The sequence below is a fragment of the Dipodomys spectabilis genome, unplaced genomic scaffold, assembly GCF_019054845.1.
Source record: "Dipodomys spectabilis isolate Male_0828 unplaced genomic scaffold, ASM1905484v1 ptg000414l, whole genome shotgun sequence".
NCBI classification, from domain to species: Eukaryota; Metazoa; Chordata; class Mammalia; order Rodentia; family Heteromyidae; genus Dipodomys; species Dipodomys spectabilis.
The window spans coordinates 3,367,912-3,395,261 of NW_024871091.1; the positions used below are offsets into that span (position 1 = coordinate 3,367,912).

At 38.5% G+C, this 27,350-nt stretch overlaps 1 protein-coding gene across 2 annotated transcripts in view; it reads left to right on the top strand.

The window, feature by feature from the left end:
• Fgf13 (fibroblast growth factor 13) overlaps window positions 1-27,350 on the top strand; it is a 485,628-nt gene that overhangs the window by 273,117 nt on the left and 185,161 nt on the right. Inside the window, exon 2 of one of the 2 annotated variants that reach the window (XM_042667588.1) lies at window positions 19,618-19,785. The exons of the other annotated variant lie outside the window; for it this stretch is intronic. Within the exon in view, the coding sequence (XP_042523522.1) occupies window positions 19,618-19,785 (168 nt within the window). The remainder of the gene's footprint in view (window positions 1-19,617; window positions 19,786-27,350) is intronic. 2 annotated transcript variants of the gene reach the window in all.

Genomic DNA, 27,350 nt, shown 5'->3' on the forward strand with positions numbered 1-27,350 from the left:
TGCTGATGAAGAAATACTGATTTAGAAATTTAAGTGGGTTCACCCAAGAGCCAAAAAGTAGCCAGTTCACAGATAGAAATAGACGTGAGGGCTTTAAGTAATAACAAATGGGTACTTGCAAAGAGAGAGGGGTAGAAGAATGTGGAGGTAGAGGGGAAGAATGTGGGCAGGAACTCATTGTGTATACCACAGACTTACAAAATATAATGGAAGGGGTGGGCCAAAGGGGTGTGTGTGTATGTGAAGATATTGAAGTGATGATGCAAATCAAGATGCATTGTACGTATAAACTATTTTGTAAAATGGCAGAAAATTCAATACATAACCTAAAGTTAAGATAAGCAAGGGAAAGGATAGGAGGGGTGGGTGAGAATGTTGAAAGGGGCAACATTGGTCAAATATGCACTGTATTCACAAACTGCTTTGGTGGATGGACACTCCTTTGTGGAACTATTTAAAGATAATAAAAATATTTTATAAAAAAATAAGGACCGTTGCTCTCATCCAGTGTTAGAGAAGGGCAGTGAGTTACTTTTGTCATAATGCTCGCTAATACGTCTGCCCTATTTCCTCTTGGGATAGGAATACCAGCACATCTTTACTTATTCCTGTGAAATTTTTGCCTTATCTCCAAGTGAATTGCTGAGATAGGATTCCCCTGGAGCTGTCTATGCTTCTCAAGCTGTGGTCCTGTGAGCCCTGATTTGGGTCATGGCTATGATATCCTTTGGCCACATGTTGCATTCCTATTCCTCTCTTCCACAACCACCTGTTTTTCCTTGTCCATCTCTGTCATTTGGCAGCTCATTTGCCACCCTTTGTGTATTGTCTTAGTTCTGGTTGGTTGTTAATCAATCAGTGCCATGCTGCATTGTACAGGATGGTGAGCTACACTCATGAGAACTCTTGTTAATGGTGCCTGCCTAGCTATCCTTTTAAAAGGAAAAGAAAATGACATGCCCACCACAAGCTTCTCTACAGGGTACCAGGTAATCCTTCCATTGTCTCCTCCATCACACTGCCTGCTCCTTGCTCTCTAAAACTTTCTTCTTCCAGTAGAACCCAAAGCTTTTTGCCCCCAATATCCTTAGGTACATGGTTCACTTTGTCTGTGGCTCAGCTTTTGCAGATAGTGTATGGCCTGTATGTCAGTAGCGGGAGTGGCTTTCATGGTGTGAACCCCACTTACTTTATTTTCTTAGGATTGATCAGGGCATGGGACACAGGTCTGAAACTGGCATCATAAATTTATCCCTGCTGTGTATGAAAGGCCAAGGTGGGATCACGACAGGCTCTATGACCTCTATGTAAATCCCAGGACACCTGCTAGGCTGGCACTGTGTTTCATCTAGTAGGAAAGAATAAACCTGGCTAGAGAAACTCCTGTGGGGCATGTAGAAGGAGGACACCCATTCCTTCCAACCCCTGATTGCTGAGTTGTGCACATGCTTTTCATTAACAGCATTCACTCATTGGGCCTGCACTTACCCGCCTGGATTTAGATTCATGCCAAACCCAGGGGGGCACAGCTACTTACAATTTTCTTGCCAAAACATAGAAAAATTAGGGGTTTGTTGCCTCTTAATTCAACAAGAAAAAGCACTACATCTCCTCCAGCAGCTAAATATGTGAAGGTACTGATTAAATCTCCATGTTGAGCTCTGCAAGTACAGTTTGTCATTCTAGGTGTTGGGAACTCCCTTTAATTCTTTTTTGTTGTTGTTGTTGTTGTCGTTGTTGCAGTATTTAAATTCAAAAAGGGAAATAAAAAGAGTTGTCTGGGATAATTCACTCTCAAGAGGTAATGCTGGCAGACTCTAATTGAATAATCCCTTGTCTAATGGTGTTTTTCTTCCCAGGGTGGCTTCACTGTTAGCCTGTAGCCCCCAATAGGCCTAACTCAAAAGGTTCTTAAGTTATATACTCTGTGCATTGTGTCTAGCACAGTACTATAATGGAAAGAAAAGTCTATGTTTATCGTATCAATGTACGTGTTATCCATATGCCTTCCTCTCTGGAGAGCTGTGTAAGACTAGACCCAGGGAGTCCAACACTAATTCATTCACTTATTAATCTCATGTGAACATTCATTGCTTTGCTCACCCTTGCATGCCCCAGACACAGTCTAGCACAGCATCTGGCATGTAGTAGGTAGTGAATAAATAGATATGCTCATGAATTTGTCAAACTTAAGAAATCTTATCTGTGTTAGATGCTGAGTTTGAGATCACAGACCCAGTTTTGTTTCTAATTCTACTACACATTTCCCAGGTATCCTGAAACAAAAAGCTTCCTGAGTCTCAGCTTCCTTCACTTTGAAAATCAGCATAATACTTGTCTTCTTGATATCAGAGTTGCTAGGAAGATTAAAATCAAATCACAATGAGTAGACTATAAGGGAAAGGATTTTTTAAAAGGAAGTGTTAAGCATTTCAAATTGGTTGGAAATAATGACCACATGGTGTTTGAATCTGCTGTGTATCATCATGGAAATAACATTTAGGTTTTCTCATTCACTTCATCAGGATATTTTGATAGATTCCAAAGAATATTCTTTATTGACAATGTTCACCTAGAGCAATCACCTCAGAGAACACAGAATTATGTTAACATGTTGATTGTAACTTTGACCAGTATATATAGACACGTGAATAAAAAATGTGCATTGGAACACAAAATGCTTCCCCATGAAGTAGCAATCTGAACATTGAAGTAATCGGTGAAAGATTTTAACCTTGCATATACAATATACTAACAAGGGAATCATGTGGTGGTGGACCATGCAGTAGGGGGGCAAGAAGCACTGATTTCCGGTTGTGAGATTTATGATTGTCCTAGATGAGCTTCAAATCTGGAATAGGAGAAGGACAATAGGAATCAGGACTTGGAGATAATCTTGGAAAAACCCACGTCCTGTGACCTTTGGTCTGCTTCTCATTTTCTGGTTGGAGAAGATATATGGGCTTTTCCAAGTTCAGCAAAGGATACTTGGAAAGATTCTTAAATGAGCTACAGACAGAGTACAATTACCTATTAAGCCTTCAAAAACTCATAGCTATCACAATCATTAATATTGCATCGCTATTTTTCTATCACAATCATCCCAATGCAAGAGAAGTTAAATCTTGTAGTCCACTCTATATGACATGTACTCAATTTAGTGTTTACTTTTTTGTCAGTACTCCCATATACTGTGACAGGAAAATAGACTTGATCTCTCCAAATTGTCTCGTTTCAGAGAGGAAGAAATTGGGACCCAGATAGGAACTGACCTGTGCTGGGTTCCTGGGAAACGAGAAGCAGGGACATGGCCAAAACATGGAAGTCACTGTCCCTGGCAATTCCAACATGTGATTCACTCTCCCTTCTGTCTCTGATGCAACCACCTGAGATGTGGGCATTCCACAGAGAATTATGTGCCTAAGCCTCAGGTGATCGGGCAAATCCTGTGCATATCCAAATCAAAATTCCTCTGATTGCCCACAGGTGATTGCTATAAAACTAACAGTAGGACTAACATATGATTCAGCTTGTCTCTAACACCATAAGAATGAAGGCTCAAATTAGAGCATTTATGGCTAACCAATATCTTGCCAGTATGTGTTAAGAGGGCATTCATAGCTAATCTCTGCTCAGGATCTCACGAGACCAAATTGAGGTATTGGCTGTGCTATGTTCCTTTTTGAAACTCAAGGATTTCCTCTTCTTTGGTTGTTGGTAGAATTCAGTTGGTTTGGCGATATAGATCCTACATTACCATTTATTCATGCTGTCATGCAGGAGCAATTCTCAGTTCCTGGGGACAGTTCCTGACCCTGTGGTTCTTTCCCAGGTCTGATTACATAGATTCACATCTTCTAGGCTACCTGATAAATATCTCTTTAATGCCTTCACCTAATTAAGTCAGATCCATTCAGATTAAGGTCTCTTAAAATCACTTAAAATCACTTGATCTGGAGCATAAACTACATCTTAAAACTCTGTTTGCCTTTATTGTATTTTATTGGCTAAAATCAGATAACAAGTTCTGCTGACAGTTTAAGGGACAGCATCAAACAAAAGTTTAACCCATTTGATAATCCAACCAGGATGTGGTCACTAAAATGCGGGACTGATACCCAGCATCACAAATGATACAGGGACAAAATAGGGGAGTTTTACTTCAAAAACACCAATATACCTGTAGTTGAAGAAATGAGCAAGTATTCACTTCACATCTCTCAGCTGCCCACAGTAGGTAGGTATTTATTTATATTAGAGTTCTCTATAGAAGTAGAATTAATTGTGTGTGTGTGTGTGTGTGTGTGTGTGTGTGTGTGTGTGCAGAGAGAGAGAGAGAGAGAAAGAGAGAGAGAGAGGGAGAGCTATATAAGTAGATGAATAGATAAGTTATAAGGAGTTGGTCCTCACATGATTATAGAAACAGAAAAAGTTCTATGAGCTTCAGGGTCAGCTGGTAATCTAGAGACCTAGGAAGAATTAATGTTTCAGTCCAACTTCTTTTTTTTGTTTTAGGGTTTTTTTTTTTTGTTGGTTGTGGTGCTTGAACCCAGGGCCTGGCTGCTGTCCCTGAGCTTTTTTGCTCAAGGGTAGTGATCTAGCACTTGAGCCACAGCACCACTTCTGGTTTTTGAGTGGTTGATTGGAGATAAGAGTCTCACAGGGACTTTTCTGCCTGGGCTGGCTTCAAACTGTGATCCTTAAATCTCAGCCTTCTGAGTAGCTAGGGTTACAGGCATAAGCCACCAGTACCAGGCTTCAGTCCAACTTCTAAGAAAAGTGAAAAGCTTCTGACTCGGTTCAAAATACATCAGAAAAGAAAGAATTCTTTCTTACTCAGAAGTCAACCTTTTTTTCTATTGAGAGCTTCAACTGATGGGGATGAGGCCCACTCACATTGAGAACAATTTACTTTTATTTGGTGTAATGGTACATAGAACATTCCATCCGACCCAGAAAACTATTTGATCAAATATTGATCTGGGAAGTCCATTGTCCAGGCACATAAAATTAACCTTTACATTGTTCTCTAGTAACTGTGTGCCCTTTCCTCTGACAAGGGTGGCTAAAATATTTGTTATGTTTTCATCAAATTCCCACTATTTCTGTAAGCAAAGTCAAAGTTGAAATACTTTTTCAAAGTCATTTACTGCATCTATTGCTGGAATGGCACATTGAAGTATGTGGTAGCATTTTAGGCTGTGTGCATCCCGTGAGCTGCTAGGTAAGGAGAAGCAAACAGCACTTTGATTGAGACTTCAAAGATGAGAAAGCGGAGACAACAGACTTTCTCTTCCTGCAGTTTCTCAGCTAGGCATAGCTCATTCTGTCTACTTGTCTCTACCACTTCGTCCACTCATTATGACCACTCTAAATATGGCCATTCAATAGAGAACCATGCTCCTGTTCATCTCATTACACATTTGATAAGAGACGCCCACAGAGCGTAGAACAGAAGAAATTAGAACTGCTAGTGGAAAAATGCTGGAAAACCAACTTGCATGTGATAAGCTTATGATCTTGATTGCTTCCTAAGTTTGGATATGACCCACCGTGCCCTAAGCCCCAAACATTTTTTTCAGGTTGCCATAGTTACACCTGGAGATGTCTCTGCAGGTAGAGTTTGAGTAAAATGACGTTAGAAGCAGCTGAGAATATCTCATGTACCTTGCTTGACGTAGCGAGTTTGTCAGTTAAACATGTGTTACACAAAAACCTAGGAAGAGAAGTGAGGAAGGCACTGTCTTCAGGGGAATTCCCAAAGGGTTGTGACTCTTCTCATTTCAAAGCAACTCTCCAGCTATCTCTTCAGCTACCCAACAATTAAACATCTAATTGCCTGGAAGAGAATAAATTTAAAAAATATGTTTGGCCTGGCTTTCTTGCCAGTAATCCTGAACTACTCAGGAGGCTGAGATCTGAGTATCACAGTTTATAGCCAGCCCAGGCGGGAAAGTCTGTGACACTCTTATGTCCAGTGAACCACCATAAAACCAGAAGTGGCACTGTGGCTCAAGTGGTAGAGCGCACTCCTTAAGCTGAAGAGCTCAGGGACAACACCCAGGCCCAGAGTTCAAACCCCACAGCTGACAGGAAGAAAGAAAGAAAAAGAAAGAAAGAAAGAAAGAAGGAAGGAAGGAAGGAAAGAAAGAAAGAAAAAAGAGAAAGAAGCACTACCAAATCAGGGACTGATTCCCACCCATCCCCCCCAGCAGATATTTTTTAAAAGTCCAAAAAGTGGCATATTCTACTTTCAACATGAGGAATACCAACAGGTATTCCTCAGATGACCACCATCTAATTAATGGAACCATTGGAAGTATGCCAGTGAGGACTAACTCACAGGAGCCATCAGGATGGACAGGAAGGTCAGATTCAGGAAGCTCATGCTTCCTTCTGGTGTGGATTCTTTGCACCAATGTAACTCAAGATGAATGGCTTCCCAGTTGCATTTTCCTCTTGCCTTAAGTATCTCTGTGCCCATGGACATCTTTCATTATCGGTTGCTGGTCCCTCTGTGCCACTCTGAAGCAGGGCTTTTGACAGAGCTTCCTGTGGGATTACAAGAACATCAGTTGATAACTAATGATTGCCATGGCAGCAGATTTTTAAATTAAATCCATCTGTGAAGACACAAGCTGACCCTCATCCAGCCCTCCCCTCCCTCTTGTCTGTCTTCCTCACTGTTCCCTCCTGTGTCTCTTCCCCTGGAAGTGAAGCACTCAGTATAATACTTGACCATAAAAAACTTTGAACAAGAACTGGACTTGTCAGCAGAGCTTGACATTCTGTACAGGTTACATGCTACTCCAGTGCCCAGAATGCCAGGCTTCTGTAAATTGAAAAGCATTGTTGAGAGATATGTGTGTGTGTGTGTGTGTGTGTGTGTGTGTGTGTGTGTGTTTGTGTGTGTACATATGCAAAACATCAATTCTTTTTATTCATTTCTCCAAGTTATGAACAAAGACAAGAGAGTGAGAAAATAACATCACTTTATTCCAAATAAAGCTAGTAATGGAGGAATAGGTGTTTATCAGAACTTGATGGACAGCACCACTGGGATACAGACTACATTGAGTCACAACAGATCCCTGTCTTCCTTTCCTACCTCACACCTGTCCCAGGCCCTCCACTTACAACATTTTTAAAGACCACATATGTACTGAACGTCTTCCTATCTATGGCCCCTTGCATAGCTGGGATCACAAGTACACAGGTGTTGCTAGCATTTTACTGAGGTGGTCTTGGACAGCAGTCTAGCCAATCTAAACCTACCTAATAGTGTGGATGATAATTGGGAGCCACTGTGGCTGGCCAAAAGTTTATATCTTACAATTCAGAGCAACTGCCTTCCAATCAGTAACTTGGAGATCCTTGAAGATCTTGTCTTACAAATATTTTACTCTTTCTATTCCACATCACTCCAACTTCACAAAAGTGAGGGGTTTTGACTGCTTCTTTTTCTCTGCTCTATCCTTGAATACCATGTGGCAAATAATAAATTTCAGTAAATATTTTCCCGAGTGTTAAAGGGCAGTGTTACAAGAGGAAATGGAAAATGACATCCTTAAAGAAACAATTTTAATCCTTCTCATTAAAAATATATCAACTACATGTATATTCTTTGTTAATTTCTATCACAATAATTGTAAAAGTTCCATAGGCTTTAGAATCTGCTTAGGGGTGAAGTGTGAAAACAAGAACATTGCATTATTTTTCCATTGCTGCTTTAACAAATTACCTCAAGCTTTGTGGCTTCCATGACACAAAATGCATTGTTTTCCCTTTTTGTAAGTTAGAAGGTAGAACCGCATTCCTTAGATCAAAATGAGAGTCTTGCCAATATTCATATCTGGAGCTTCTAAGGGAGGATTGTTCTCTTGCTTATTTTGTTCACTTACTAAAACTCTAGTCTTCATAGGACAGATCTACATTTTCTTTTTGGCAGATATCAGAAGGCCATTGTCAGCTTCTAGAAGCAGTCTGCTCTCCTTAGCTTGTGGTACCCCTTGTCCAACTTCAGAAGCCAGCATGGCAGAGCAAGCCTTTTCTCACTGAAATCTCTCCTGCTTCGTTTTCCTTTGCATCTCTCTGACCTACTTTTACACTTCTCTTCTATCTTTAAAAATTCATGTGATTGTATTGGGTCTACTTGGAATGGAGGCTAATTTCCCTCATTTCAAGGTCAACTGATTAGCAACCGTAATCCAACTGACACTAGGTATAACAGAAATTAGGATGTGGGCAGTTTTGGATGGCCAGTCAATATTCAGCCTATCATAGATAAATCAATTAAATAAGCTAGTTGTAGGGACTGTGGTATATAGGTTATACAGGCATACAGACCTTTGTTTGAAAAGCAGCTCACCATCACAATGTCTGGGTACTTGGGATGTATTCCCTAACATCTTTGACATTCAGATTTGGTGTGTTGAATGGTAATAATAGTATTTCTGCTTTGTGTCTTGCTTTGAATGTTGGTAGTACTCTATTTTATCACTTAAAATATCAATCTGAGCATTGCAAGTGTTCTATGAACACCAAACTCAGTCCATATTGGCAAAACTTCCCTTTAATAGAATAAAAGAGACCAGGTGCTCTTACACTAAAGCCTCATTTAACCAGCTAGGTTTCCAGGGAATGAGGGGGACATTAAAATCTAAGTGTTTATGATTCATTTACACCTAAATCATTAAATGCTATTTTAAGGATGGCTTGAGGCTTTTAAAATAATTGCAATGCCTTTTTCTTAAACAGAAATGCTGCCAAGAGTAAACAAACTTAAATTCCATTTGCTTTAAAATTCTGCCCAAACAAATCTGGAGTGGGTTCTAACCTGGCACCATATATTTTTCCATGTTGCTTCTCAAGAAGAAATACCAGCTCTACTTATTGAATGAGGAATTTAAAACTGTGGCAGGCATGAGTGCAAAGAACAGCCCTCATTTAATTGGAATTTTTATTAGAATTATTTTCTAAATATCAGCTATTTTAATTGGGAGTTACATTCTAGTGCTTCCCATTAGCTACTACTATACTTCTTTTAGGTACCTAAGGGGGACAACGTCTTCCACAACATATAGGTAAGGAAATGAGGCCTGAGAACTGATTGTCCTGGGTGTTTTGAGGACCATTTGAGCACACCAATTGATGAATATAATGTTGCAGGCAAATTGAACTAACTGCTTTTGATGACCTTGAGTGCATCTTGTGGCTAACTAGGGAGAGAAGGATTTAACCAGCGCATATTTTAAGTGAAACAAAAGGAGCTAAAGCTCATGTGTTCATCAACGAGAAGGTCTTCTTCCTTAGCCTTTTCTTTTCTGTTACTAATACTCCATTTACTTGTACAGTCATTACAGAAAACATGGTGCTCTAAACTACAATGGCATTTGCATACTTCAGGGTTTCTTAGAGATCTCTTACAGATCAGCTCATACATTGATATTTACTTTATGATTCTCTGCAGTCTACTTTTCCAGTCCTCACCCCAGAAGCAGGGAATTGGTGACAATATTCAGCACCAATGAAATAGGGATTTCTGAGCTCCCGAGGTATCCCAGGAGACTTGGGGTAACTATTAGGACTCAACTGCTCTCTTCACCCAAGAGATTTCTATCAGGGATCAACTTTCAAAGGCTGAAATGAAAATCAGAAGAGAATTCTGCTGAAGAGTAGTGCAGGCTCTCATAGCCTGCCTTCTGAACAGTTGGTATGGCAGATCTTCCAGGTAAGCAAAGTTGGAAGGCTTGCAAGTTCAACTCAGAGCCTATTGGCACAGAAACTTCAGTCCTCTGAGATGCAGTGCTCTAAAAATGGATAAGACTGAAGGGGAAAAATAGGCTTTTTCTAGCTATTTAGACTGATTTTGCCAGAGAAAAGGTCATAAGATCAAAGGCTGAGAAGATTTCAGGGAAGAAAGTTTCTCTGAGTACATAGGACATCATTCTGTGAGCATAACGGGAGCTTCTTGGCTGTTAAAAGCAAACAGTTGTCTATACTATACACAACACATACACACACACACAGACAGAAGGCAGAACAATTAGGAATGACATGAGTTATCTCTTCATTGGTGCCAGGGCTCTTCATAGTTATGCATGGAGAAAGGTGAAAACTTCAGTGCAAGCAATGGCTAGAATCAGTCTGTAAGTCATCTATAAAGACCGCCTAGATATATTAATAGCACATTAATAGCAAAACAAACAAGATCAAGTATATGCTTCAATAAAGCCAGGCACAATGACATATAGCCAAGAAATTCCAAGGGTTGCATGCCATGATCATATAATGGTTAGTACTCTGCATTGCGGCCATAGCAACTTCAATTTAAACCCAAGTCAGGGTATATAGTGACAAGCAGTTTTAGAGATCAGAGGGAGGCGGTTAGACAAAAGGAGATAGGAAGAGTGGGTTAATGCAGGCATTATATTCAATCTATCTATGTGAAAATGGAACCAGGTAACTTGAGGAGATTGGCAGGAAGAGATAGTGGAGAATGATAAAAGAGGTGACACGGATCAAGATGCGTTGCATGTATGAACTCTTTGGACAACTGCTTAAAGATGAATTTAAAAAGTAAATTCTAGATGCCTTTTTTAACTAAAATATGGTTTATCAATTATTCCAGTAACGTAGAAGCAGTTAAACCATTTTCTGGTCTCCTGTGGCTCATTCCCCCTATTTTGGCTTTAAAAGTAAAGTGAAGCACTTCTTGAGAAGAGCACTTTCAATATTAACTTAGGCTCAGCCTCAGTTAATACTCAGGGAATTCTTAAGATAGATCTTAAGCGCACATCATGGGCACTGAAATCTAGATGCTTGCACTCTCATAACTTTTCCTAACCATTATAAGAACTCTTAGGAGCTGAGTGTTGTGTTGGTCATCTGTAAAATGGAAGCAACTGAGTTGCTTAGGGTCACGCAGTAGGTGACAGGTATGCTCTTTCCTCCATCCTGTGGCTGCGTTTCCATGAATATACATTTACCTGCTGCCTGAATAAATAAATGCTAGATCTCAGGAAAGATGGGAAAGAAGGCTTACTCAGTACCAATGATGTGGCAGTGTGCCAACCACTGTGTTCAATGCGCATCAAACTCTAATGTGCAAAGCCATCATGTAAGAACTTTGTGAAAATACAGGTTCTGAATCTGGTGCTGTAGACTTGGCAGGGCCTGAGAATCTGCATGTATAACAACTTCGACCTAATTCACATGCTTTTGGGCCAGGGACTAAGGTTATAAAGAATGATGGTCCCATTGAATGGCAGAGGCAACTAAATTTGAACAAGAAAATAGGATTTGCTCAAGTTCACACTGCTGGGCAGTGGTGGTGGGGCTCTGATTTTAAAATAGGACTTTTGACAGTGTTCCATACTGCAGTCTGTAAGGCTTTTTGGACTTTCTCCTTGAGACATCCATTTGTATTCTGTGCTTGATCAAAGGGCCTGGCACTTTAAAGTTCTGCTTTGCAGTTCTTCCTTCTTTGCTCAGAAAAAAAATCTTTTCATTTTTTGTGATCAATTGTGCTTATACATGTGGGTTTTGTCTTTTGCCCCTTCCCTTAAACACACTGACTTGTCACCCTGAGGAACAGCCAGGGAACTGATTAGAATAAGGCCCAAACCCCACTCATAGCCCAATTAAACTAGAAGCTCCAAAGAAGCATCCCACACACGTATGTTTAGTGGAAACTCTCAAGGTGGTTCTTATATGCAGCTATTAGAATACTGGATTAAAGAATTCAAGGAAACAATTACTGGAAAATGTAGTCTCAATTGCCTTTTTTTGTGATGTCATTAAAAAAAAGTCTAGGATGTTTAGCCTGTCCCCAGCAAGGTTCTCTGTGAGATTTTGGTATTACTTTACGAAAAGGAGCTTGGACTATCCTGAGATTTCATTGAATATAAAGGTAGGCATTGTTCTACATGACTTCTAAGGATAAAGGGCCCATGTGGGTAGCTGATGAAGAGAAAGCAAGATTGGGAGGTGCATCATTCTAAAATAGCACTAGAGCAAAACATCTGCCCAGAGGTCCTGATTTACCAGCTTAAGTTCTTAAGGGGGTCATTGAGAGGAATCAAAATAAGTTTTATTCAGTTACAGTGAGTAGTCATTTTTAAAACTGAAGACATACTGCATGGGTAGATTCATGTTGAGGTGCAGCTTGATGCAGTCTACCATGGTTGTTCAGGCTAGAACATGGCTGCGAGCGACTTTTGTATTGCCAATGTATAATGCCACTGCACAAGGGAACATGGCAACCCAGCACTGAGCTGTGGGAAGAAATAGAAATAATAAGATATTCAAAGACTCAAACCTGTCCTGGAAAGGTACTGGGAAAGGTGAGGCAAACCTTTACTTACAGGGGGAATTGTCAACTCTAACATTGCCCTGGTCACCCAAGGAACTTCAAAACCTAACAGTACTCCAACCCTGGTCAGGAGAGTCAGTAATCAAAGTCCCTTAGAGGAACTACTGCTCTGGATTGCATTTGTAGTAAATACATTCAATGCACACAGGCAGAAAGCAGCATCTCTACCTCCTGGGACCTGGTAAGAAATGGTAATTCTTTTATCTCACCTCAAACCATTAGACATTTTGAGGGTGCAACCAGGAAGTAAGTCCAGCTTACCTGTTTCTGAGCATGTCATCTATGTGGGATGCATGCATAAATTTAAATGTGGCATATACAACAGTTATGAGAGGAGAATGGTATATGATCTGGCTAGAAAAGTTCAGTGCCACAAGCTGGTGTCTGTGCATTTGACTGAAACATGTGGACTGACAGCAATGCCCAATATATTAAGGTGGAATGTGTTTTGCTCTGATCTTGCCATATTTTTTCTCACATGCTTAAAATTACAGCACAGATAAGAAGTCTATGTTGCTCCTATTTGACCAGAGTCCTCTGAAAGCACACTATGCTCTGCAGGTTGGAAGCAGTACTGTTCTTTTGAGTTAACACATTTAGGTCTTCTTAGTTAACACATTTAGCAGGTAGATACACCCTTCCTGGGTATATAAGCCCTTAGGCTATGTTTCTAGAAAACTGTTTTCATAAAGCTAGGGAGAGTTCCCCAGCTTCGCCTTCTTGGTTGTTATTGCCATCTAAGCAATTGGATCAAGTGATTCTCACGTAAAGAGAGGTACATATTGGAGACATAGCAGTGTTGAAAGACAGTTTTGGTTGTCACATAGAAGGTGCTTTTGGCATCTAGTGAGTAGAGGTCCGGGAAGCTGCTCAAAATCTACAAATGCACAGAATACTAGCATGTAACAATGAAATTATCGGTCCCCAAATAGCCAAAGTGCTGGAGTTGAGAAACCCTGGTGTAGTCTAGATCTCTTATTTGTGAAGTGAGGAAAGTAAGGTTCAGACAGTCAAAGTGTTCATTCCAGAGGTTGCTCAGAACATGGCAGGTCAGGGTAGGGAATCTTGGTTTTCTGGTCACTGTATTGAAGTGTTCAGCAGTGTATCTTTTCCATAGAGAACACTGTCCACTGTAGCTCCCACTTACTGTGTGCCTGCTTGGTATCAGACTGGGTGCTCCACACTTTCCAATTATTACTCCTCCCCGTGCAAACATCCAAATAGGCATGACTATCCATAAAAGGGTCTTATTTTCACATGCATGGATGATCTTCCTCCAATAGACTGAGACATGATTCTTGCTTTGGAAACTACATTCAAATCTTGAAGGAAAGGCATAGACACACAAGATATACACACATGTCTGAAGAGGAGCATTTTATATATGCATATATATTATTAATCTAACATTGAAACAAAGGCCCACAACCATATCCCAAAAGCTGCCTGAAGCTATCAGAAGATAGATTTTCTAAACTGATCATTTGTCTTAGCAGCGTGTGAAGGCTGCCTGAAGGAGGGCATTCCTCATTTTGTTAAGACTTCCTTGGGGCTGGGTGCTGGTGGCTCACGCCTGCAATCCTAGCTGCTCAAGAGGCTGAGATCTGAGGATCACAGTTCAAAGCCAGCCCAGGCAGAAAAGTCCATGAGACTCTTATCTCCAATAAACTACCAGAAAACTGGAAGTGGTACTGCGGCTCAAGTGCTAGAGAGCTCGCCTTGAGCTGAAGAGCTGAGGAACATCGCCCAGGCTCAGAGTTCAAGTACCATGACTGGAAAAACAAAAACAAAAAAACCAAAACAAACAAAAAAGACTTTCTTAGGTGAGTTTCATCAGAACCCAGTGTCCTGGACCTCACAAGACATCATGCTCCTAATGTGGGAAGCTTGCATTCTTGGGGTAAGACTCAGACAAGAGATAAAGGCATATATAGAGAGAATATTTAGGGATCATGATAAGTTCAACTGTGTCAAAGGTGGATAAAAAAGCATGTTTGAGGAGTAACATTTTAAGTAAAGTACATACAAAGGCAGTCAGAGGACACAGCAAGTGCAAGACCCTGAGTCAGTAAAACCTAGAATATCCTAGAGGTTCACGGAATCTAGTATGAGCAAGAAGACGGGAAGCATGTGATAGAATAATGGATTGGGGAGCCCACCATGGCATGCTTGGAGTAAAACAACCCAAAGGAAGATAGTGTGCAGGCTTAGAGAGGTAAATGGAGAATAGTATGATGAGTAAAGTTAATTGAAACTCCTAGAAATACTTTGAAAAGTTGCTTCTGATTTCTCCATGGCAAATGAATATTGGCATTAGCCTGTTTCATTTTGTGAATTAAGTTACTGTGTATATTTAAATTACCAACTTGATAGTACCAACTTTGGCAGTAAAGTTTAAATAACATATGCAGATAAGTAGATAGCTGGGAGGCAAAATGGAGGTCTTCAGCTAAACAGGCTGTACTTATACATACTTTTCAGCACGACAGGTGCTTGGAGACATGGAAGACTAATTGCAGTAATTACTCCATTTTCATCTCGCTTCTTTCTGATTGTAGGAGGATATTTGGCCCTTATTTTATGTTGCACCAAAGTTGCATTTTCTTGGATTCGCTAATATATGGCTGATAATTTTAACAGTCCCATTGTTGTATCCATTTCTGTTTCACTGGTGATCTCAGATTTGCTTTGATTTAAAATCATGTATTGTTAATGATGTTGAGTTATCTTTGTAAAGAGTTAATTTAAAAGAGAAAAAAACCCAAACACCCAAACCAGCCTCATCAAATAAGTGAGAGTTTGTAACTGTTTCCAGTTGTAGCCAACAAACCTTGTGAATTCCAGTAGCCTGGTGAGGGCCGAGGTTCCTTTTTTGTCATTGACTAAATAGAGAAATGAGCTGCCTCTGGTTTCTTGCTGCCTTTGAATAAAGAATGAAAAATTCATTGGAGAAAGAGGGACTCTTGGAAGGTAAGGAATACTGAAAGACCTGATCACTGATAATATATGGATGCTTTGATAAGGTAGTGTAACTTCAGGGTTAATAGCAAGCACATTGGAATCCTCACTTCCAGTAACTGGCTGTGTTATTTTTATGAAGTCATTTTCCTTTCCTAGGCTTTATTTTCTTTATGTTGTAAGACAGAATGGTTTCAATACATTGTCACTATAGAACTTGTTTTTGGAATGACACATTCTTAGCTTTGGTCATAAGACTAATATATTCACTAAGCCCAACATTATATCTGTTGGTAGACCTTTGTGAGCAAAGAATTGGAGTTACAAAATATGGGAGAAATAAATGAGTAACTTGCTTAAGTAAAATGTATTTAAAAGATAGCATACATTGGAGTCTTTAAAATTTATCAGAGATTCCTAACTTTTGTTATAATAATCCTTTTTATGTCTAGTTTGCAAAAGAAATATTTTGGCAAATATGGATATCTTAAACCAGATTAGCACGTTTAGTAGTCTCTATCATATTCTCCTCTCTTACTGGTGACTTCTCCGTGGTCTTGTCCTTTATCTTCATATTTGCTGAGAAAACTAAAGAAAAGTAGGAAGTGGTTCAGTGGTCAGTTCAAAGCTTTTGCTGAAAAACTAGACCTGGATACGAGATGACCTTCCTAACACTTTGTGTAATGGCAACCAGCTCTTTCATAAATTGTGCTCCTAACTCTCATCCCACCATTTAAGGTCACTAATCTTGTCATCTCTTTGTCTGAGGATGCCACCTGTCAGTATCTGTGTGTTTGTGGATGTGTGGATTTGCATGTGTGCACTTGTCTCTTCTAATTCTGTGGTACTCCCATGGGAAATGGACATGGGAATCCTGAGTGGATGGGCTGTGTGATCAAGACTGGGAACACTGGCTGTGGAGGAGATATTCCTGCACAGAGATCTACTCCTTGGCTGTTGTAAGCATTGAACTCAGCAACCTTCCAAAACGGATTCAGATGCTAGATCCATACCAGGTTAAAACTCCAAAACAGGTGGAAGTTTTGTGTGAATCCAGTGTCAACTTAATCACTGGAGATCTATTGTTAGAAAAGGTAACTGAAGTCACTTAGTGCGAGAGTAGTATGGAGATTCCCCTTTCTGCACTACTGCTATCAATGGCACAGTCCTTTAAGAAAGCCCTGAAAATAAATAGATTTGATATAATAGTTTTAATTTTTCATTCAAAATGTTCTCATTCATAAATTTAATAGACTCAAGGGAGTATTATTTATACAATGCTACATCTGGTTGGAAAATCCAGAATATTTCTAACTTGTGGTCAACAGAACAAGACCCATTTACTGGTACATTGACTACTATTTTTTCTTTTTTCTTTTTTTTGAGTTTGAATTGATGGATGTTGAAGGTGTTAAGTAGAGACAGCCTGAGTCCCAGAGCTAAACCATTAACTCCCAGATGTTCATGATTTCCAAGGAAATGTTCTGTGCCTGTGGTTATTACTCAGATGGCTCCTTAAATGCTCTCATCTTGGAACCTTTTGCACTTGCTAAACTCAATTTGAAGAGAGAATAGGAGAGAGAGGGAATTTTGTGGAAAGCAATTATCCTACACTTTGGTGACCTTCATGCTTTCTCCATCATGATGAATTTGGGGGTAAGGTCTTGTGTCAATCAGAATTTTGCTTTCACTTGAATTGTGTTGTATGTTACAGATAACCAGTTGTATCTAATTAAACAATAATGATGGCAGTGCAAAGCATTTTCTGGGAATTAATGACCAGCTGGGGAAAGCTGATGGCTGGAGAGTCAGCCAAGGCCTATTAGCTTCAGTCCACCATTAATCTCCAGAAATGCCCATTTGTGATATCATTGTTGGTACTGCACAATGAAAATGGAAGAAAATTTACTAATATTTGCCATATAATCCTGAATAACAAGTTCCATAGGCAGTGTCCAAAAGTCATGTTTTTCTTTTTGATCCTCCAATTGTTTTTTTTATCTTCAAATATATCTCACATGTAGAAGTAGATGAAAATGGAATCACTCAGTTCTCATATAATTATAAATGTTTTTTAAGAGTTCCAATTTGGGGAGTTTAAATATTTTGAATGGTAAAACCAAAATTTGTCTTCAGCTGTGATACTGGAATTTGATAAGTGTCTATATTATCATAACTATCTGCTTGTGGCAGGAAATTGTTGGAAATGTTTTGAATTAGCAGCTGTTGCTATCAGAGATGCTCATTCACCAACAAGATTCTATGAAGTTATTGCAATATTCCTAGTAGATGAAGAGAGCTCTCTGCCCAGAAAAGCTGTAGTGATGTGTCTATATAATATTTTGGATTACTGCTGCTGAATGCTAGGGGAAAACAGGGAACTGACTAAAATATTCATCACCTTCTTGCATAATTTAATGACTTATAAAGGAAGACAACAATCCACATATAGGCAATCTATCAAGAACTTGTCTTAAACTCAACATATAAATTTAAAAGTTATGCAGGATTTCATGCTATTTTCTCCCAACATGAAAGAATCTTTAATTTAAATTTTATTTTTGAGTTAACCTACACTTATCACATGAGGGTTATGGGTAACTCTCTCATGCCTATGCTTTCCAAAAGATTTTCTGTTAACTGGTTGCTTTCTTTTAAAAAAAAAATCATTTGAAGTGGCTGTTGGTGGCTCATGCCTGTAACGGTTGCTACTCAAAAGGCTGACAGCCAAGGATCACAATTCAAAGCCAACCAGTCAGGAAAGTCAGTGAGACTCTTATCTCTAATTAACCAGCAAAATACTGCAAGTGGAGCTATGACTTAAGTGGTAGAAAGCTAGCCTTCAGTGAAAAAACTAAGGGCCAGCATTCAAGCCCTGAGTTCAAGCCATCATGACAACACACACACACACACACACACACACACACACACACACACACACACACACACACACCTTCTTTCTTTTTTTTAATTAGTGTACATTAATAATACAAGGCGTCTGTGACAGTTCCATAAATGCACACAGTGTACTTTATACATGCTCATCCCCAACACCACAACCACCTACCTCTCCTCCCCAATTTTTTTCAAATGGCATTTGGTGGGTTTTATTATGCAGCATTGATCATGTTGTGATATAGAAAACCTCTCTCCATCCACTTCATCCCTCAGGCCCACTGAGGTGCCAGCCACTGTGTTAGGAATACGTTGACGACATAGTCCTGAGATGAATTCAGCCAGAAGCTGTTCATTTCTGACCAACCCCAAGCTGTTATTTTCCAGTAAGAAGTTCACTAGTGGTATCTATCATTCCTAAATGCATGTTAAGTGTATGCATTTGGGGGAGGAGAATGAGTCAGCATGTTATTAATCACAGCTTTGGAGGCACTGACTCACTCCCAGTGAAATGGAATGGCCTCATTGGTAAGGGTGTGAAATAGAAAAAAAAAATCCATTGTGGGGTCAATTCCCTGTTTCTGCAAATTCAGACCCAATTTGCACCCACTTGGGCGGGTGGTTTGCAGACAAAAGAAAGTAGCAATGGTCCCTGTAAAGATAGATATATGGTTTTTTCAGTGAAAAAAAAAAACTCACAATACACTAGTAGTGCACTAGTTCTGTTTAGGAAATACACAAGGATGCTCCAAAGAAAATGAGGATTGAGAAGGAGCTTGCTGTACAGCTAAGGCCCAGATCAGTAAACCTGCTCTTTTCATTGCCAACCCCGCCATGTAGGCCTTTGATTCACCGTTGATTCTCATTGACTCTCAGTTGGGATCTTTCGTCTTTACTAGGGAGTTTTGAACACCTGTTCTCTTTGACCGTCAAAGCATAAAGAACAACTTGAAAGTTCAACTCTTCACAGAAGACCAAGAAAAAAAAATAAACTAACACAACGATTATTGGTTTCCATCAGGTGCTTTTTCCTGTAAATATCTACATTGCAACTTACATTGCAGTGAGTGAGCTCCTCATACACGATGTTAGATAGCATATAGGTAATCAATATTAAAATGCTACTGCACTGGAGGGTACTATTTAACGCAGTTCTTTTTTCATTGTACGAGCAGTAGAGTTATTTATACTTGATGAGCTGTTCCCGGGGCTGTGGTGGTTTTTTTTGTTTTTTTTTTTTACAGTCAACCCCTAACAAGCACGTTGTTACATGTGAAGCTTTGTGTAGGAATGTTGTGTCACTAGCTTTCCTGAGAATAGGTTTGATTGAAGATGTTCGCTGCTTTCGTGAAGCTCTAACTTGAGTTCATTTTGTTATGTGGTGACCACAGTTCTGGATGACGCCCCCCCTGGCACACAGGAATACATTATGTTACGGCAAGATTCCATCCAATCCGCGGAACTAAAGAAAAAAGAGTCCCCTTTTCGTGCTAAGTGTCACGAAATCTTCTGCTGCCCGCTGAAGCAAGTACACCACAAAGAAAACACAGAGCCCGAAGGTTTGTGCACGACACACGTGTGTGTTGCTTGTTTTCTCTCATTCTCTAGTCTTTTTTTTTGGTGGTTGTTTGGTTTGGGATTATGCATTGCCCTCTGATATGCTGTGTGCTGTGCGGCCCCTGCAAAAATTTGGAGGCCCCAGGCTTACAGGTGAATGTGTTATGCAGTCTCAGATGAGACGCTGCAGACCACAATCTTCTCTGGCACAGCACACAGCATCCTTCTGCTTTTTGCAGCTGAAGCATTATTAGTTGATGTCATGACACTATCTGGTTCTGGCTGCCAAAGTCGCTTGCTCCTGTAGCCAACATCTGGCCAAGTCTATCCCCATCACTTTGCCTTCCTGAAGCCACAGTTGGCTGAGGAATGATACTTTGAAAATGCAGTACTGAGAAGATTGTTTCAAATTTTCCACCTTTCCTGTACGCTTAGAAAGCTTGTGCCTTGCGCTAGAAGAATGCTCTCAATCTAGCTACTTTGCCAACGCAGGTGCAGACTTCCAATGTAATGCACGTCCAGTTGCCCTTTGCTAGATTAAAATGCATGCTTTAAGGAGACTATGAGTAGTTTGTGTTTCTTTTCAGCTCAAGTACAGGTTTGGACGACTCTACTTCCTGTTATTTAAACTCATATTAAGAAGGTATTCATTCTATTTCATGTCACACATCTATCTAAAGTATTTTGTTGGTAAGAAGAAAAGGTATTTATGCATTTCTCCAACAGATAGATAGATAGATAGATAGATAGATAGATAGATAGATAGATAGATAGATAGATAGATAGATAGATAGACAGATAGATAAAGATAGATAGGGACAATTTTCATATGACATATGAAATGTGGTATTTTGTTGTCATCTGTGTACATTTAAACTTCCAAAATGATTTTTGAATATTATAATGTATATGATAACTTATAAAACAGCCCTTATTCCACAGATACCAAATATTTTGCATTGGAAGTAACAAAATACATCTATTCATTGGCACTTGAGATCACTTTTGTGTAATGGTTTACATATGTGTACTAAAAGCAACTTGGTCCCTATTGCAAGTTGTTCTTTTCAAAATTACAGCAATACACATTCAACTGATTTTCGGATCTGTAAAACACTATCACTTAGTTATGTTAAAAGTTTGGTATGTAAAGTGATAACTCCACATGGGCTAGCCTCCATAGTTTTTGGTACTAATATTTTACATGTCAGAATTTCCCTTTCTCTTTTTACTTTCTCTCTTTTTTTAAAAAAAATCATTGTCTCTAAATGATGACCCATATATTTTTATGCTTGATTCTATTTCAGCAGAATAGAGTATTTACATCTATTTTCCATCCATGGTTTGTTATCTAAGCTTTCCACTTGAGTTATGAGTTATGATGTCCAATATATTTTTATCTTCATGTGTAAATCATGACTCTTTATAGTCATAGTGAGTAAAATCAGCCTTAGGGTGCTTTATTAGTGGATTTTGACTTTTCCAAAAGGAAAATTTTTAGTGACAATTACTTTACTGTACACAATGTCTTTCAATATTTTCTGCTTTCTTTCTCTCAAATTATATATGCTTGCATGCACACTGGTTTTATACTTGCAAATTTGCTAAAAAAAATGGTTTGGAAAGAAAAAATAAGCCATTTATGCTGCTGGTTAAATTCAGTTAAGCAATTAGTTAGAAACCTAAAATTGTTTTAACAGTAGTTTGGATTTAAAAAACAATTGAATAAATTTAAGACCCCATTTTATTACATATACTTTTGACAAGATTTATTAATTTTCAGGTACCATCTAGAGTGTATTCTGAATGTTCATATAACTATTTTCAGATATGAAGAATTCTTTAAGAAATGAGTGGCAGTTAAACTCTTTTCTACAAAGTTTAAACAGGTCTTCATCTATAATTTCATTCATATATGGAGTGGCTGCCATCATGATACATCTTTACATTTATATACTTTGGAGATAGGTGATGTGTTTTCAGGTTGAAGATTTCCCTTGCTCTTGAATTTCTGGGATGCTGGGGATATTAGACTTCATAATTCCTTTCTAATTGCTATGAATTATTTTGTAAATTCCATTACATCTATTTGAGGTTCTGAGGTAACATTTTAATGTGACACATAGTCATACCGTATCACTTAAAATAAGGGCACAGAAGCTAGTGGTGAAGTGAGACTTCCAAATGAAAACATTTGATCTCTGTATAGACTAGCAGAAAACTTATAGATTAGCAGAAACCATACAACAGAAAACCTTACATGAAGGCCAAAGAAAACATGCTGTACAACTGAAATAATCAATCAATGCTGAGAAAAAACATGCTTACTTCATGTAAGTTATCCAGCCTCTTATTTCCAGGAAGTGGGTTTGGAATGGTTTAGTGGCCATTCTGTCAACATGGATGATTTTGGGCAACATTAGTTTTAAATGCTTTAAGGTAATTTATTCAGTTTTCACTTAAAGTTTATGTAAAATTTTGACCTAATTAGTAGAAATAAAAGATTTCCTTATTACAAATGGATAATATATTATGCTTAAATTTTGTGGCTTTTTGGAAACATTTTATTGTCAGGTGAAGCATTTTGAAGATATATTCCCACCCTATCATATCTGAGCAAAAATATAAGAAGTTAATTGACATTGGTTTTGGATGCCCACCAACTTCACAGTAAAAGAAACAATGGTTAATGCATCCTTTGTTTGCTCTACGCAATGTTAACTTAGCAGTATGACCTCTTCAAACCAGATAATGTTCATAAATGTCAGAAACCGTCAGATAGTGTAAAATAGACAATTCATTGAATTTGAGACAAAATAAGTTCAAATTGTATATTTTTAAATGATTAAATTATGTCAATATGCATGTCTATGTATATATATATATATAATGATAAAGCTGGAATTAATTTGTTTCCCTTACTGAATTGATTGCCAAAATCATACCTTTGGTTACCAATCTAAAGTATTGGTGTTTCTTTTCATTGGTATTAAGTTTTTATAAGGAGCAGATTATTTCTGTTGCTCATGGTCCCATATAGTACTTATCTAATGGTACCTAATAGGTATCTAATAGGTTCATGATCAACTATCCGTTAATGATATGTATTTTTTTGGAGATATTGGGGTTTGAACATAGGGCCTGGTGCTTGCTCGATAAGTACTCTATCATTTTAGCCATGTGCCAAGCCCTTTAACTTTGTTTGGGGGTTATGTCAAGGCCTTCATAATCCATACAAAAATACTTAGATTAAAATATCTCAGTGGACTTTTACTTTACATTTTTTGAGCTAGCACTGTGCTACTTTTATTTTTAATTATATTTTATTATCTTTCAGTACAAAAGGAGGTTGTGCAAAGGAGTTTCATTGTAAAAAGAGATTACCATTCAACAAATCAGTTTATGAATATACTGACCCTTGATCAATATCACCACTTTAATCATTTCCCCTTCTCTTCAAACCTAACTCCTCCTCTCAAATTTCTTAATTTCATAGGAGATGCATTCACTAATATGACTATATTCTCTCGCTTTCTTTCTTCACTAAAACCAAATTAGGCTTTACCAAAGGCAAGTTTCTATTAATAAACAGCCAATTCCAAAACAAGTTTATAATTTGTTCTCAATACTCAGTGATTTTTAGCGATGTGATTGTCTCCATCACTTACAAGGGAGAACTTATATGAGTACTAGAATTTGGCTGAAGACACACATGCAAACATCTGAGAGTCTAATTTGGCCCACTACCAGCAATATTCTTTGTTATAAGAAAGCTGCATGGAGAATAGAGAACATTACCAAAATATTTTTCTTACTGTTCCAGGAGACTTTGGCAAGGGAAAGTATAATCTTCATAGCTTTTTTGGGTTTATTCATTTTTTTTCTTTCTATGCCATGTGGGCCAAAATGAAACAACTGATTTAGAGCCACTCCTGGAAGCCAATCTATTATCAGCAGAGCTTCTCCTTCCCAAATACCACTCGTTGAGCTTTCACTGATGTTTAAAGATTGTTAAGAATCATACCAAGATATACATGCTTATGAGTAGGACAAATTGAAAATCAGAAATGTATAAATCACGGATTTCTAGTGTTTGCTTTTAAGACGGAACATTCTGATTACAATGGCAACTTTGTCAGAGTTAATGTGTTAGAAAAATATTCCCAAGCTCAGTGATTTGTCACCATTGTTTTAATCAGGCATTTGGCTCCTTCCCTGTAGTTCCATTTTTATGTGAGCTCTCTCTCTCTCTCTCTCTCTCTCTCTCTCTCTCTCTCTCTCTCTCTCTCTTTCTCTCTCTCTCTCTCTCTCTCTCTCTCTCTCTCTCTCTCTTTCTCTTTTTCTGTAACACACACACACACACACACACACACACACACATCCTTTCTCCCTCAGGATATCCATAACCTTTTTATGCAGAGAGAATCTGTGCTCAAGCTTGTCAAAGAAAGACTACAAGCAAAATTTTGATCTAAATATTAAGGAGATATATCTGTAACTATCACAATGATGTTACTTTGATAACATCTTGATTTCTTCACTTCAAAAAGCGCATGTGTCATTGTGAATATCAAGCTTACCTAATATAGGAGAGGAAAAAGGTAGATGAATATTAAGCAGAATGCTGACAGAAATATTCTCCTTTTCATCATCATATTTTCTCAAATTCATTGTCTCCTGTTGTTGTGTGTATCTCATTTAATACTAATTTTCCTTTGGAAAAAACAAGTAAGTATTAATTTGAATGAACAGTTTGATGGGAGCAAGCCATGATTATTAAATTCTTTTCTCATTGAGAGAGAATTGGGTAACAATTTTTGATGTCTGACACCTGAAAAGATACATATGGGTTTCATGTATGTCTCCCTAAGGATGTGAATTGAGAGATGTTCTTATTTGCTTTGAAAATATTAACTATGATTGGATGAAAAAAGTTTCTACTACCTTTTTCTATTGCAAAGTAAATCATGGCTTAGGGTCACTCTGCTATTGATGGCACCATAAACAATAACAAGAAATGAGAGAGAGATGTCCAATAATTGAAGACAATGGCAGCTTAATTGCAATTAGTCAGAATACAAACAAGAAATCCAAAGGCCCTGTTGATTAGCAAGGAATAACCACCCCTCACAAACTGTTCACATGTGTTTTTCTTGGTTGTATTCAAATATTTCTTAGAAAACAACTTGTTGTGTCATAATAACATTAGGGAACAAGGAATGACACCGAAATGTGTTTTCTCTTTCCTCACCTTATGGCAGCCCACATGAAATTGAGTCATATTTGGGGGACAGCTTCTACTCTCTGGAAAAGTCATAATCGAATCAGGGAAGTATACTTAGCAAGCAATAATTCAGTTTGAGGACAGGATGAGCATTAATTATTCCCTTATTGAATATATGCATCTCAATTCAGTCTCCAGGCTGGCTTTTACAAATTTAAGCTAATAACCATTCATTCTCTGAAAATATGATTCACTTTTTAAAGAACAGTCCTCCCATCTCATTTGAGTTTATGGATGCACATTATGGCGGTGCTGTTTTCCGAAGATAAACATGTTTTTCCTTTGTAATTCCCTTATGTGGTCTCCCCTTAGTTAATACAGGGAGTAGATGTTTCTGTTGTGTGATGACCAGTTGAGACATTTATGTTTTATATGATACTGCTCAAGTAGAGTGCTTTGAAATGTCCACTGGATACATGATAGTATACAGTGGTGATTTTGATATTTTTTTAGAAGGCCCATATCAAATTAGATATTAAAAACATCTGGAAATTATCCATCCTTATGGATCAAAGCCATTATATCAGGCATCCTGTGGTGAACATGCTGTTGCCCTTTGTTGTCTCAGCAACATTTCTTGCTCTATTTCTTTCCATAGACAGTTGCTAGGCCAATTAAAAAAAAATCTGCCCTTCTGACTCAGCACTGTTATAACCCAGGTAGACTAGCTTTCAGAACTTTAAAAGCATAGACTCAGTCCGGCACCTGAGGCTCATGCCTGCTTGTAAATCCTAGTTACTCAGGAGGCTGAGATCTGAGGATCTTGGTTCAAAGCCAGCCCAGGTAGGAAAGTCCTTGAGAGTCTTATCTCCAAATAAACCATTCAGAAAACCAGAAGTGGCACTGTGGCTTAAATGGTATTGCACTTGCCTTGAGCTAAAGAGTTCAAAGAGAGTGCCCAGGCCCAGAGTTCAAGTCCCATGAGCACCGCCCACAACAACAAAAAGCATGGACTCAATAACTGTTTACTTTTTCCCCAAATCAAGGCTGACCTTAATGTTACAGAAGTTTTTCTTTCCTGATGTACAAGAATGTTCTGCTGCCTCTTTCTCTAATGTTCACCTTGTATTTTTTATTTCATGCTAGAGATGAAACCCATGAACACGGGCATGCTCTACCACTGAACTTCAACCCCCAAGTCTCTGTCTTTTAAAATGTTTTAAATTGTCTTTAAACAGTTTACAAAGGAGTTTCAATTCAACCTGCCCACTGGAATGTACAATGCAGCTTCATCAGTGTCACCCTTTCCATCATTCTCCCCCCCTTCCATCCCCCCCACATCTGTCCTCTCTAATTTCCTACTTCTGGTTTCACATATGTTTTGCATATTATGATTACATTTGCACACAATTCCTTCCTCCTGGTAAGTTCCTTGCCTAGGGAAGAAGAATGCAGCAATGAGCTATACTCTTTTTCTCAGATTGTTAATAATAATCAGATGAATGTGTTCAAATTATATTTTAATCATATTTCTTGGTGAAAAGATTGATTTTACAATGAAATATATTCCCCAGATTTCACACCACCTATACAGTGTTATGACATATGATTATAAAGGTTTTGAGGGGCCTTGCAGATTAGGAAGCTGTGTGACTTCAAGCAGTTTCACAGTGAACAACATCTTGTAGGTGTTGGAACTTATACCTGACCACTATGAACATGCCATCGTTACACCATAGGAAGGGGGCTGCTGCCTTCACTGCGCAGTATATTTTCATCAAGCTGGCCTTTGAGGAATAGTATGCATTTGAAGATGACGTGTATTCTCTTCTACTTGGGCTCCAACGTAGCACATGCTCTCAAAGTATTATCTGTGGACCAGGGCTGGATTGGAAATTATTTGTTACTAGTCTAGGATAAGGTAAAGAGTCTCTGCCAGAATGCAAATAATGCACTTTTGCCATCATTGAGAAAAGATAACTGTATTCCTGTGAAAAATGAGGTCAACCAAGCTAAAAAAAATTATTCCATGTCAGCCCTAGAGTTGAGGACCATAACTGAGTAAAAACTACTTTACATAAGTGACCCTTAATCTTATCTTTACATGAGAATCATCCAAAGATACGTTTTAAACAATACTGATATGTGGACTTCACATCAGACCAAACTCAACCAAAAAAAATTTTTAAAAACCTACAGGATTATTTCTGGTGGAGTCTCACTATGGGTTCTTAGAAAAATCTCCCAAAGAGTTTGAAATGTGCTAACTGAACTGGAAGCAGTACTTTTAAAAATAATCACCTTAGCATGAGGCCTGGTGCTTGATATCAGCTATCAATTTAA